The sequence below is a fragment of the Alligator sinensis genome, unplaced genomic scaffold (genome assembly GCF_000455745.1).
Source record: "Alligator sinensis unplaced genomic scaffold, ASM45574v1 scaffold996_1, whole genome shotgun sequence".
In the NCBI taxonomy this organism is placed as follows: domain Eukaryota; kingdom Metazoa; phylum Chordata; order Crocodylia; family Alligatoridae; genus Alligator; species Alligator sinensis.
Window position 1 is genome coordinate 955,726 of NW_005842581.1, and position 14,997 is coordinate 970,722.

A 14,997-nucleotide genomic window follows, 5' to 3' on the forward strand; every position below is an offset into this window, starting at 1 on the left:
GTGCACCAGACGCAGCATATTTGATTAACCAGCATCCTCTGTTCCCCATGGATGCTGGATAACAGAACTTTTGCTGTATTTTTCATTTCCCATTCTGCTTCACTTTCATCCCATTTCTTCTTCTTTCACTATTTCCCACTCAGTTTTTATAGCTTCTCTGCAGCTTTCTGTATTTGAAAGAAACAAGCATTCTCCATGTCTTTGTTCCAATTCCTTCTCAAATCATCTTTTTGGAAACAACCCATTTTACCTTATTAATCCTTCACTGTCTTTTTGTTGCACTGTGTCATCTTGCCTCTCATCTTATTTAGAATATGAGGTCCTTGGGTCTTATCTGCATTTGTGTTGCCTTTTTTACATAGCACTTCATACACAGTATTTTTTTAAATTGATATTGTAGTACAGGGCTGTCCAACTTCAGAGCAGCTGGGGACCAAATGATTCCCAGCCACCTACCAAGCAGGCCGCATACTCTGTGGTCCACGTACCATGTCTCACACGTCTCTCTCTCCTGCCCCCACACCACATGGACTTCTGATGCATTGCATTGTGGGGACTTGCTGTGCCACAGAGGCATCTTGCACAAGTGGACACACCACACTACACTGTGCCACCTCTTCCCATCCTGTGCCACCTTTGCCCAACCCCTGTTGTACGGTAGTCAATTCTGGCTGTATTGCATGACTGGGGATGCTGCAAGAGATCCCCAGATCTCTGCAAGCTCTCTGACCATGGGGTCCCTCAGTCCCACGTGGCTTCACTCTGCTGTGCCCCTAAGGGTGGAGAAAAGCAGTGGAAGCTGGAGGAAGGAGGGAGAGCTTAGACTTCAGCAGCAGCAAAAAGCAAAGGGGGATTGGTATCTGGTCCTAGAGTCCCGGGGCTGTAAGCAGCCTACGGGCTGCCAGTTGAACAGACCTGTTATATGTTAAAACAAACGTCATTCTTCAGCCCATGCAACACACAGGTAGTGAGGCAAGTTAGATGTACCTTGCATGTTATCTATAATTATAAGTTGACACAGTGGTATCTGTTTAAATTGAAATCCTTAAACAACTGAAATTAAATTGAAATCCTTAATTTTAAATAAATACCTCGTCTTACAGGTTGCCCATATAACGTTCTAATTTTTTCTCAGGCATGTCACTCCCTTCAGTGCTTGACAAGCATGCTCATGGTCCTTCATGATATGAAGACTTTCCCGTGGGGCTCTAAGCTTTGTCACAGTGTAATTGTGTTATGCGCCTGTATTGGGAGTAGTCTAAAATTCTGCATTTTCTTTCAGTTCAACATGTTCATATGAAAAAACAGAAATAATTAGACTGCACTATAATAGCTCTGTTTCAGTATTTGCAGCAGAATAGTGCTTTTATTTGGTGGTGCAAAATGATTATCATTAAGAATTTTTTTTAGTACTAAAAAATAAGTTTTCAAGCATTTGGAGTTCAGCATTTAGTTTAAAGTATATGTTCTGTAGTGTTTTACATCTTTATAGTTTCCAAAACCACAGTAACCAAGTAATTTCTTGCAGAGTATGAAGAAAATTCTTGATTATGACTGAGTGCAGATGTTCATTTCTACTAGGAAAATAACCCAGGAACTGGAGTGTTCATAAGTTCCAGCCCCATCGCTAGATAGCTTCACAGGCAAACTCTCTGGGGTGATGTAGAGCAGTATGAGGCATGGTGGGGGTGTTTTGCCATGTTGGCAAGGCTCCTGAGTTCTGCACCGCTTTGGCTCAGTTAATTCATTATTAACAGTTTTTAAGATTGAGAATGTATGGACTTTACCCTAAGTTATGGCCACACAGATACTGCAGTTACCCCAAAAACAGACTTAAGGTTGACCTTTCACGTTAAGCTAGGGAAATTTATAGTTAATGTACCCAAACAGCCTTACTCTATCTTATAGTAATGTAATAAAATAACCAGTCAGTTATGATTAATGCATAAGGGTAATTTAGTCCCATATTTAAAAGATTTTTAATTAATCACATTTGGTATGTTTTTCCCCTCATGGTTTCTCTACAAAACAGAGGTCAGGTTGTATGAGTGCATTAGGAAATGGCAGGCATTTTGAAATAAAGGTAACTTGTGGAATTCTCAAGGTGAACATTTATTACAAATCCCTTTCTGAAGAAGAAAATTTTAGTAATAAAGAAAAACATTGAATTCTTGAAATATACCTAGTGCATTAGATTTCAGGGAGTCTTGACTAGATAAGCTTAAAGAGCTTTTGTTATTTCTTAAGATAATTTGGGACAAAAATGGCTAGACAGAGGGTGTCCACTCTCTTTTTTTAAAACTTTTATTCTCACAGATTTGACATGCAAGTCCAGTGTATTCTGCACAGCATAACAAGTGTTACACTTTTGGGAATGGATAGGCTGTACGCTGTGTTGGGTCTATTTTCAAGAATATATTTCGGCTATAAAGAATAAATCTGATCTGTCCTGTTCCCACTACTGAAGTCCTACAGTAGCTCTTGCTCTGTGTTATTTCAAAAGTGTTGAATAATTGTTACAATATAGTGAGACTTATAAGTGGAGACAAAGTTCTCCTGGAAGGAGGGGTTTGGGCAGACTGGAAAGGCATGTCTCATTACTGTACACAACCTGCAGCTTTAATTCTGCCCACTTGTGAATGATACCTCCACCCACCTCTGACATCACAGTACTATAGCTTTCCAGAAGATGTGGAGCTCGGTGACCTTAAGCATGTGGATATATATTAATAGAAATTAATTAGACTATAAAAGCTATTTTTAGGGGAAATTTAGTGAACACTAATTCTCTGTGCCTGGTCTATACTCAAGCAATTTATCTACTTCTGTTTAAGCTGCTTCAGAGTTACAAGGTATTCCAGTCCCTTTACCCATGTCCTAAGGCATGGTGGCACATAAGCCCTGGACACTCGCTAAAGGGAGGCGCTGGAATGGAGATGGTCTTAAGCCCCTCCAGCCAGTGGAGCAGAATGGGGATAGGATCCTGCTGTATGAGGTATAAGGTGTCACTTTCAAGAGCCACGTTAACCCTTCCCTGACCCTTCAGTTGCTGCTGAATTCGGGGCTTTGGATCCTTACTCACCATATTAAACTCTGGTGGGGGTGGGGACCAGAGAAGGGTCAACCTGGATCATGTCAGTGATATCTCCTCTCACAGCAAAATCCTACCCCACACCACTCCGTGCCCTCAGGCCCTCCTACTTCTGTTCTAACACTCAGAGCACAAACTCTACCAGGTAAGGATTTGGAGAGTGCAAGGATCAGAGTGGCACTTAAGGAAGGGACAGGGTTTAACTTCTGTGGCACAGTGGCCTAAAAGGTTGGTCACCACTGTCCTAAGTTTTCCCTCTGGAATGTTAACCCAGCTCATGCCAGAGCTTGCATGTCACAAGTTCTCTGAGCTCAACAGCTGGTCAGCACAGGCTCTAGCCACAGCTCCTGCTTTTCCCTTTCCCCTGCCACTGAATTTAGTGTTGGGGGGAGAAGGAAAGGGGAAGCGAACAGGGGTGGTGCTCAACCTCCTTGCCTCTGCAGCCATGTAAAAACAAGAGCTCCAAGTTCACTGTGCACATGCAAAGCACCACCAGAGGGTGTGGCTACACCACCCCTTATCTCCCATATCCCTTATCTCCTGTCGATCCATTTTGGATTCTCCCATGGAGAGCTGTATTCCCATGGCACGAATATACACTGTAATGCTCCTTTGCTTCCACATATCAGAGAAGTCAGGGTAAAAACAGAGGTCCAGAAGGGTGCAGTTGCGCTTCTCCCGTTCCTTGGTAAGAGTTATGGTGATCTACTGCATGTAATCTCTGCATCAGTTGATACAACTGCCCTAAATAAAGGGAAGGAAAATTAGGATGCGTAAACAGGAATTGAGGAATACAGTTCTTCAGGACACAGCAGACTCGGTCAAGTGGCACGCTTATTTCTCATACCTGTTCATTCTAGGAGAGATCTGTACTTATCCATTATATCCCCAGGTGCTGTTTTTGCTCTGGGGACACTTAAGGCTGCAGGGTGTGACTACTCTATACTTTTATTTTTGAATTTTCTAGCCTTCCAGTTTTTAAGTATAGGTACAGTCTGTTTCAGAGAGTGCAAGATGCTGCCTGTCAACCCCAATTTTATTCACTGTCCACAAGATTGTTAATGCAGAGATGTCTCCTCTAACTCAAATGTGAAAATGAAGTTGTCATGTTTCTAAATGTTAGCTCTCTTGCTGAACTAGATCTCTTACTGTTCTGGCTTCCTTGTGCTGCTGCAAGTGGTTAGAATGCTATATAGTTATATGACTTAGAGCTCTTTTGTCTGTGATGTCCTGTCTGCTCTTACTTTTTTTCCAATTGGCTGCTTTTCTATGCAATATACAGCTTCTCTTCTCTCTCTGCAAAGGTCTTGGAGCTCCTCCCAGTCCTGGGGTAGCTAGGAAAGAGATAGAAGGTAAAGAATTTTTCTATTCTGGAAATGAATTTTTAATTTTGTATATGAATGATTGTAGTGTTGGTGTTTTAAGATGTACTGACTAATTACTGGGTTTATGTCCATTTGTTTGTTTGTTTGTTTATTTTAGAGTATGTCTCTTTCAGACTTGATTATTTATATTGTCAGCTGCTTGCTATTTTACAGTGTTAGACATTTGGGGACTTAATGCATGCCTGTGAAATAGTAGACTGTGGTAATTTAAATCTTGAAAGCATTCTTCTTTATCTCAATGTTTTAAAATTTAAGGAATATTTAATCTTTGCAAGTAACAGATGCATAGGGTAAATCTGTTATAGGTGGAAGGTTTATTAAAGGAATAAAGAATAATGTATTTGTGACTAGAGCTCTAGCAAGTCATTTAAATCTTGTATTTCCTTAACCGGTAGTAGATATTTACCTTCATGTTACCATTTCTCCTGTCCTAAAAGTCTCATGGTGACTGGAATGTAACTGGAATTCTGCTAAATAGAACAGGATTAAAAAAAAATCAATCACTGTTAATTATGGGACTACAGGACAGTAGATGATTCCTGTCATGAAGAGCCCAAAATTGAATGGGCAAGGACTACATGGAACAAGGGAAGAGATGCAACAGACCAGCTTAATGAATAATATGATGACAATATCCATCATATTAGTTCATGGTGTTTTTATTCCGGGGGTGTTAACTGGGAGGAGATCAGCTAAGTGGAAAGAAAAGTGAATGAATAAGTGACATTTGAGGGTGTAAAATAAAAGGCAGAGAAGGAAGGTCCAAGTGTATGGCATGAAGCTGATGTGAAGCTATCAGGTGATGTGGGAGTGATAGGGTCGGATCCAACAGCCAGTTAACAAAGGGCAGAAAAGGTCCAGTCAAAACTGGAATTCTTTGAATGCCCCAGAGTTCCAGCTTTGACTGCTTTTGCTGCTGCCCTTACCAGCTGGGATCTCTAGCTGATTTCCTACCTGCAGTTTACAACATGGTAGGAATAAGGGAGGGAAGATTTCCCTCTAACCCCAGATAAGCTTTTACCAGCATAGCTATGTCAGTCAAGATTGATATGTACTAACATGGTTATGTTTGGGAAAAGTATTTTAATAAAGAAGTTCTACAGAAAAGCAAGCCATTTTAGTGGCATAGTTTTTGTTCCAGTAACTGGCATAAGCTGTAATGATAAAATAATTATTTTCCTGGTATAAGCTACATCTATCTTGACAACAGAAATCACTATACCTACAAACCCTTTTTATTGTAGATATAGTCTAAGGAAAGTACTATTGTCTGCCAACTGAAAGCAAATATAAATGATTAAGAATCGTGTTCTTTGGGTGTTAGGAAACCATTATGTGCATCCTTCAAGTTATTGTTATGCTAATATCTTCATGGTCCGTAGACATTCATAAGCTATCAATCTGTCTACTTATATGTACTTGTCTGAGCTGGACCTCTTTTTTTACATTTTTGCAAACATCTCACCTTAAGTACCACATTCAGAGATGCTCATCAGTATAGGATCATAGGACTAGAAGGGGCCTCCCAGGCCACTGAATCCCATGCATTTGCAGACAACCATTTGTACAAGAGCCCATAAGATCATCCACCCTGAACACTGTCTCATCACAACTACAAAGCATCCAGGCTGGAGGGATAAAAACCCCAAACCTGAGCCTACAGCATGTGTAGATAAAGAGCAGGGCAGACTAAGGCATTGCCAATTCCTTGCTGCTGTAATGGCCTGGAATTTAAGATAATCTAAGCACATTTTCATTTAAGAGAACCCCATACCATGTTAAATTGAGGCAAAACCACACAGGGTTCTTGTCAGTCTGACCAGGGCAAGAGAGAGGAGTAGATGGGAATTCTGATTGACTGAGAGTATATGAGCAAAACCCTCTCCCACCACATGAGAGCTTTCTAAATACCAGCAGTAGTACCAGAGCACCCCAACCAAGCCCTTATCCAGTACTTCAGAGAAGATTAAAAAAAAAAAAAAATCCCAGAAAGCAAATGCTTTCCAGGCAGAATGGTAAAAGGGAATTCCTTTGGACCCCTGCAGAAACTCTGAAACACGGGATTACAGGACAGTACCTGTAAAGTTTTCTTTCACTCCTTTTATGGGAGTATCAAATCCTCAAATCCCTTTATCAAATGCTCCAGTTATTACCTTGAGGGAAATGCCCATCCTGTCCTCCTGCCATGGTTAAAATGGTTGCCTTTAGTATAGGAGTATACTGGAGGCAGCAGTCAAGAGTATGCATACAATAGATTGTATAGTCCCATATTCTGGTATCAGCTCTCGTTCCTGAAATCCTTTCTTGAAAACAGTGGTCAGTTGCAGATTATAATATATAATATTGCAACTTTCCTGTCAGTGACGATCCTATTGTAACATTGATAAAATAGACATTATCTGCAGAGATAAAGGATTTTAATCACTAATGCAGTTGGGGTATTCCTGGTTCTTTTAGTGCTAATATATCATTATTGCATGGTATTTGGTCCATAGGGTCTATTTATGAAAACCTCATATATGCCTGACTTCTTTTTTCATGCTTCAAAGCACAAAAAAGCCCTGGAACACAAAGAAAAGATAATTTAGGTAATATAGTTAAATGCTTTGTACTACTTTTATTATGAAAAAGCTTTGACTTTGAAATGGTATCTTAATCAATGGTTTCTTATGGGTTTGTTTCAGTTCGTAGCCAGCCTCCACCTTCATCTGGATTCACAAGTACAGCAACTGTTGGATATAGTGCAGCCAGACCGGTAGGCATTTCATTTTTGAATAATTTTTGTGCTGAAACTCTCTCTTCTTATGTTTTCATTAGTAGGTTTTCTTAGGAGTAATGGTAGGGAGGAGAGTACTGCAAAAATAAGCAGTTATTTTGTAGGTTAAGTGATTATATTCCTTCCATAATCATACTGAAAATATGTTACTAAAGCTTTTGGACTTAGTTCTCCATTGTTTTGTATTTTATATGGTTGGTTACATATGCAAAGTGGATGTAAAGCATTACTGAAAAATTGCAGTGTATATCTGCTCTGCTTTAAAAAAATACAAATCAGTTATTTCATTTTGTGCATTTTGCATTCTTTAAAATCTGTTGCTTTGTAAAGATACAAGTGTTTATTGAAATACGTTAAATTTTGTGTGCGTCCTGGTGGCAGTAGTAGTGTCAACAATTAATTGATGAATAATGATTTTACAGTTATCTTAATTCTAATAATTTGCCAAGAATCTTTCATAGAATCCCTTGCCTTTTATGTACTGAATAGTAGTCCAAATTTAACTCCTCTTTATGGAGTATTAACTTCACCACACTGAAGTAAATCTTGCATGCAGTTTTTGGTAGCTTGGGCATTTCATCGTGATTAAGAAAACAGCACATTTATCAAAAGGTCCCAGAACAAGGAAACCATGGTAATGTCTCGGACGGCCAGAGCTGACTCGAGTTATGGTAGAAATTGGTCGTACGTTAGGGCGGGCTGGTGAATGGAGAGGCAGAGACAACTTATCGGTTGCAAAAAACTTTACTCATGCCGCTTGCAATCACAACGCAGGTGGTCTGGTCGTCTGAACAACCACACGGGTTGTTCCAGCTGGCGGGGCCCAAGCCAGTTAATCTGTCTGCAATTCGAAGCCGGCGGGGAAAGGGGTACGTCTGGGGTTGCACTCGGCGACGGGAAGAAAGATCGATAAGTGATCAGTCTATCGATCGGCAGCGCCCAGGGAAATAAATTCAGAGGCACTCTGCAGCGTGCTCAAAGCTCTTCGACTTGGGCGGAAGTCGCGCGGAATTTTAAATGGCCAGCGAGCCAATTACTAGCCGCCACATGTGAATAATTTAGCACTGGCCAGTAGCGGGGCACAAATTTACATTCGAATAGCGGGAACTCTTTGCACCGTGCATTTCTGTGCTGCAAAGAAGAAATGCATCCTGCAAAGGAAACTGCAAATTGGCGGGAACTCTCTCCTATACGCGGGTTCTCAATTGCAGCAGAACACTCTGCCGTGCAAAGGAGCTCTCATGTGGCCAGGAAATTCCATAGTGCCGAGGCACAAAAATCACTGGGTCGTGACAGGTAATAGAGAGAGTGGCAGATGAGTAGGAAAGTTTAACAGGCATCTATTAGCAAAGGCTAATAAGAAAAACTGGCTTGGACCTACCGTTCAGAAGCATTCACATGGAGAAGCTCAGCCTACAAAAATGGAGGGGATGCTATGTGAGGGCTCCTTTATTCATATCACCTTCTGGAAGTAGGAATCAGTTAAACGAAAGCAACCACTTTTTAAAGCTGCTAGAGGGGAAAAATGAAATGTTTACAGTCTTCATTTTTTCCCACCTGTCTCAGGCTTGCCTAGCTTGACTCACCACCATGGATAGGAGAGTGCATTTTTCAAGTATTGCCTACAAGGAAAAGTTAAAATCATGTAAATTATTATGTAGCTTTTAAAATGATCACAATGAAATAACTGTTAGAACAATTTAGAGCTTTGTAAACATTCTAGAAAACAACATTGCCTGTTTATATTTCCTGGGTCATGGAGCCGGGTTTTTTTATCAGAACATTTACATGAAAAGCAAGATCTTTGTCTAAGAGTTTCTGTTTTTTCTGTTTGTTCCTCACAGCTATTTTGAAGGACTATACATAAATCTGAGAACTGAGCAGCAGCAGTTGATTTTAATTGTTTTTGTTTTTGAGCCAATAACTGTCCTATCAGTTTCTAAAAGAATAAATACAACTAGCGGGGTGAAATAATTAAATGAAATTTAAGCTTAACTATGAAGGAATACTTCTAACCATTAGGATAATTTAGTCTACATAATCATTTTCTGGCTGAATTTTTCAAATAGGATTGAAAGGGACTTTTGGAGTCATCTAGTCCAACCCTTTGAAGAGCTGCTGTTGCTGTTCATACACCATCCCATATACTTTTCTGGACTCTTGAGAATTTCTAGTGAAGGAGGTGCTACAGCTTCCCTAGGCAGCTTGTTTCATTGTCCTTTTGCTCTTACTGTTTGGAATTATTTCCTGAAAATTAATCTTAATCTGTTTTGGTATATTTTAAACCCATAGTCTCTTTTTCTGCCCTCTGTTTTGAAGGAAGAACATTTTTTTTCTCTCTTCTTTATGGCAACTTTTTCAGGTATTTAAAAATACTAATACTATATATCCTTTCTTCTTCTCCTTTTTTCCAAATGGAATATACCTAGTTCCTTCAACTTTTCCTTGTGGCCTGCAGTCTAGCCCTCATTTCTTTTTTGCTGGCCTCTGGATTCACTCCAGTCTCTCTACATCCTTCTTAAAATGCAGTGCCCAGAACTTTATACCATAATCCAGCATACTAACCAGCACCAAGTTAAATGGTACTTCTACCTTCTTTCTTGCATGTAATGCTCCTTTTAAAGCAACCTGAAGCTGTATTTTCTTGTCTGCAATTGTCGCTTATTGCCAGTTCATATTGGCTTTGCTCATATTGGGGTGCCAAACTAGTTATCCCCTTTTTTGTATTCATGCATTTGTTTTTCTCCCCTAAATGTAACACCATAAATTTTGTCTTTGAATTTTCATTTTATAGTCCAGTTTTACAATTTAAAAAAAATTGCTTTTGAGTTTTAATCCTGTCCTGCAGAGAGTTTACAGTTCCTTTTTAGTTTTGTCATCCTGAAATTTGAATATTTTCTCTTCCTGCATCTGTCACCTATCAAAAAGTTAAATGATACTGAACCTAGAACAGAACCCAGTGAACCCCACTTGGGACCTCCTGTCATCACTTTTAGTTATTATTTGCTTGGGGTTTATTAAATCAATAGTGTGTCCCCCTTAACAGTAATGCTGTGTTTACCTGAATCCAAGACAACTTTGAATTTAAGATGATCCCCCAATAATTAGATTCTAGACATCAAAGATTATAAATTTTATTATAATGTTCTACATCCAGAAAATTATTTCAGGGTCGTCTTGAATTTGTCCCTCTCACTTGTTTCAGTGAGGAAAGCAGAGTTGGAGGGGGGAAAGCAGGGGCAGGTTGGGGAAAGAAGGCATGGGGAGGAAGGCAGGAATGGAAAGCATGGACGGGGGGAGCACGCAGCCTGCCCCCATCCTTTGCTCCCCAGGTTCCTGCCCCCCCCAGCCCTACTTCCCTACCTTTGCCTTCCCACCTACCTCCCCCTTCCACTTCTTTCTGTGCTGATATGGTGCAGGAGGAGCTCCAGAGCTGCTCCTGTCCTATGCTGCTCCTGTCCTATGCTGCCTACTTTGCAGCAGGCCTGAAGGAGGAATCTGCATGCTACAGAGCTGTGCTTTCTGCATAGCTGCTCTCTGCAGCATGGGACAGGAGTAGCTCTGGAGCTCCCCTATGCCTGCTACATCCAAGTCAGACTCTAGTGAGGAGCTGTGAGGGGCTACTCTTCAGGGTGCCCAGCTGGCTGCAGACCACAATGGCATACAGATTCCTCCTTTCCTGACTGACTCCCTGCCAGTGAGATGGATGGAGTGTGGAGGGAGGGGAGACACTGAAAACAGGAACCCAGTTGGGCTTCTTCTGCTGCCACTGACTGCTCCCAGCTGTGGTGCTTGATTCTAAAGCAAGGCTTTGTCTTCCTCCATGATGAATGGGGAAAACTCATCTTGTAACTGAGTAAATATGGTACTGTCTGCCCACATTTTTTTCAAGTTTACATATGAGAATAGCATGTAGAATAGTCAAGTATTACTAAAGTCTAAGTATGTTATGTTCACTGTATTTCCCTTATCCACCAAACCAGTTGCCTCAAAGTGAAAGAAATCAAGTTGGTTTGGCATGAGTTGTCCTTACAAGGCCAGGCTAACTGCTAGAGATCACTCATCTGCCAAATAACTTGAACATACTCTATTTGGAATTCGCATTAAAAACCTCCCAAGTATCGGGGGGGAGAAGGTTGTGTGTGTGTGTATTTTAAAAGATGGGTCCTGTGTTAGTCCTTTGGTCCCGTGTGATCATGTGTCTTGGCAATATTTGTAAATCATGCCCAATAGCTCCTAGATTTCTTAGTTACTTCGGCATCCTGGAAGAAAATTGTCATATGTTCCACCGGAAAAGCCATTTATAGCTAGGTTTGATAAAATGCTTAACCATAGACTGTAATGGCAGGCATTGATTATTCTGAGAGATGAGTTGGATCCAGACTTTGATTTAAAGCTAAGCTATCTTCGCCTGAATACTTTACTACATTTTACCTGAATAACAGGAGGGGAGATGACAACACAGCTAAATTTGGCAATAAAAATGTATAAAAATGACACTTTTGGGGAATTTGGCAATGGTAAGGATACTGTTTTCATTTTCTGAGGGATCTCTGCATTGTTGCTCATTTGAATACGTTCCCAAAATGACAGGCAAGACAAAGGACAAAGTTAAGGGTACAAACAGACCCTAATTTTACTGTGACATCAGTTGTGCTAGGACATGTCCTAGCACAGCTGATCAAATTGTTCAGCAGAAGCAGATGTTGCCAGGACTATTGTCCTGCAGGGTCAGGCTCCTGCTGCTCCCAGGGCTTCAGGGGCCTGATTCTGAGGGACAACAGCTCCACATGCCACAACCTGACCCATGAAATGCACTTCGGGGGATTCCCAGGGTGCCTGTGTGTGAGCAAAGACCCCACCACCACCACTCAGGGTATACACACTTGACTATGTGTATACCCTGAGTCAGGGCAGAGTAGCATTAAGCACAGAGGGATTTGTGAGGTGTGCATCTGCAAGTGCACCCTGGGAATTCCCCTACAGTGGAAGTCTCAGGGCATGCAATATGCAAACAGATGTCCTCCCCTGTAAGGCATCAAAATGGTGTCTAAGTTTGGTCATACAAGCATTTTTGGGCATCTAGGACATGAAAAAGGGGCAGGGATGTCTGTTTGCTCACAGCTTGTGCTGCCATAAAAATATGGTTGGAAGGCGGCCAATCTTTGTTTGCACCCAAAGAGTCCTAAGCTGTGCTCAGAAAATATTCTGCAGCAAGGGAAGTATAGATTAGGTATTAGGAAAAACTTTCTTATGAGGAGGGTAGTAAAGAACTACAGCAGGTTACCCAGCTAGACACAGCCTTGGGTGAGACGATGATATAATCGGGGATGGTCCCACTTTGATCATTGGGTTGGACTAGATGACCTCCTGAGGTCCCTTCCAACCCTAATTTTCTATGATTTTATGGACAAGTACCAAAGGAGTGCCTGTTTGAAAATTGGACAACTCTGTATCTCTGTATTTTCTTCCCTTAGCAAAACACGGGAATTTAATAGCTGGCTATCCAGTTAGCTTTAACTCTAAATCCCCACCACTTAGGAAGGTGGTGATAAACTCTGAGGCCACATCCAGACAAGCATGGTCAGGTGGTATGTGATGCCACAGACGTGTCTGCGGTGCCACATACCACATATTCATCTGTTCTCCACGCTGCAAGGGAGCAGTGCAGGGGGATTTTTTGACCCTTAGATATCCAGAGGTCAAAAAAATGATTTGCAATAAAAAGTGGAGCGGTGCATGTGGGGGCAGCGTGCATTCTGAGTGGCAGGTTTGCCGCTGCTGCAGCCCTGGGAGGTCCTCAATACCCAGTACCTCAGTTAAGTGCTGGCCTCAACCTCCTTTACCCCACCTGGGGTAACCTGCCAGAGCGCGTGTAGCATGGGCGTTCCCCAAAGACAACTAATGGCAGCACAAGTTGCACCACCGCTAGTTGTCCCCAGGGAACCAAATGTTCATGCTCGTCTGGATGTGGCCTGAGATGTCTTTGGTCTGTGTACCTAACTGGCATGCTGATGGTGACTTGCTGATGATGCGATGAAATGAAGCCATTGAGGCAAAGATGCTACTTGCCACAAGGTTGAATGCAAGTCGTGTATCCTGCACAAAGCCCATTTTATAATGGATGAAGGATCAACTAAATATCTTTCTAGCAAGCAAGAGGGAGAAGGCCCAGCCCAAGTGCTGAGAGGAAGCAGAAGTGTGAATTGCTCCCTCTTCAGTAGTCAACTGCTATTGCTGAAAACTTCATCCTTAGAATCAGAGAAAATTAGGGTTAGAAGAGACCTCAGGGGGTCATCTAGTCTAGCCCCCTGCTCAAAGCAGGATCATCCCCAACTAGATCATCCCAGCCAAGGCGTTGTCCAGCTCAGTCTTAAAAATCTCCAAGGATAGAAAGTCCACAACTTATGTGGGTAATGTGTTCCGGTGTTTTACTACCCTCAGCCTCTCCTCAGAAATCATGTGCCCCAGACCCCTCACCACTTTTGTTGCCACAGTGGCTTCTTTAGTCACAGCTGATTTAACTGTGATCCTGTGGAATGTTATCTGTTTTTAGACTAAGAGACTGAGTTTTACCATAAGAAGGATCTTTCCCTCTGCTTCCTCTTTTCTGGAATTTGGAAGTGACCTAAGACCCTTGCCATTACTAATTAAAAAAAGGATACTTCACAGAAGCTATTATTATGAACTATTATCTCCAGTTCTCCAATATTTCCTAATCTAGGATATGACTTGAATTCAAGTATTTGCTGCTCAGATGAATAAAATGAGTCAAAAATAAACATTTTATAACTGTTTTTAGGAAACTTGTTATAAGAAGCATGCAAACTTGAATCCCAAGCCATTTCATGGAGCCAACTTGTTACTTAGAGACCTAATTACTCTTCATTCAAATCTTGGGTCTATTTCTTCATATTTTTCTTACCTTAAAAATTGGGGTGAGGGCCCTGTTCAACACTCAATACAAATTAGAAATCATTATTAGGGATGGGGCTTAGTGAATAGTTCACTCACTAAGAAAAGCACAGTTTTGAGTCTGTATCTCCTAACAATCATCAGTAGTTCAGTAGTACAAAAATCTCTGTAGTTCAAGAAACTTAAATTAAAGCATTGTTTATACCAATCTATTTCAGACTATTCCACCCCGAGCTGGGGTTATTAGTGCACCACAAAGCCATGTCCGTCCCTCTGTAGGGAGGCCAACACCTGAAACTCAAACAAAGCCAGCTGAACCATCAAGAGGTAATCATTTCTGTTGTTCTGAAGTGTAGTGAATGTATAGCTAATTGCTCTATCTAGGCTGGTGGTCTTGTAACAGTGTTGAAATCTAGCCCCTTCCCAAATGAGAGCTTCCTTTTTTTTCCATGTGGAAACGCTTTCAGTTTTCTATAGAAGTGAGGATTCTTGCATACAATTTGCTGGCTCTTATCTAGGTTGTGAACCCATGTCTTAAATTGTACTTGTAAGTAAAGTACATCTAGGTCAGATCATTAACCCACAGATATAATGTACTTTCAGACAAAAATTCCTAAGTAGACTGCCTTGTTCTGAACTGGAAGTATCAATACATGCTGCTTGATGGGTTTACTACTGGACACTTGGACTGCACTAGGAGGAACATGTAATGTACTGTCATGGTGGCCTGGTATTAATGATGACTTCATAACTAGAATATTGTGTTAAGTGAGATTTTTCAAAGGCACCTTATTGACTTAGAAGCACAAGTCAAAATGAAATTCAGCAGG

The 14,997-nt window shown here is 41.2% G+C and overlaps 1 protein-coding gene across 1 annotated transcript in view; it reads left to right on the top strand.

The window, feature by feature from the left end:
* The window catches only part of SYNJ1 (synaptojanin 1), a 105,321-nt gene that overhangs the window by 80,920 nt on the left and 9,404 nt on the right, over window positions 1-14,997 (top strand). Inside the window, exons 25-28 of the mRNA XM_025214404.1 lie at window positions 4,396-4,443; window positions 7,026-7,064; window positions 7,161-7,231; window positions 14,386-14,494. Coding sequence (XP_025070189.1) covers window positions 4,396-4,443; window positions 7,026-7,064; window positions 7,161-7,231; window positions 14,386-14,494 — 267 coding nt within the window. The remainder of the gene's footprint in view (window positions 1-4,395; window positions 4,444-7,025; window positions 7,065-7,160; window positions 7,232-14,385; window positions 14,495-14,997) is intronic.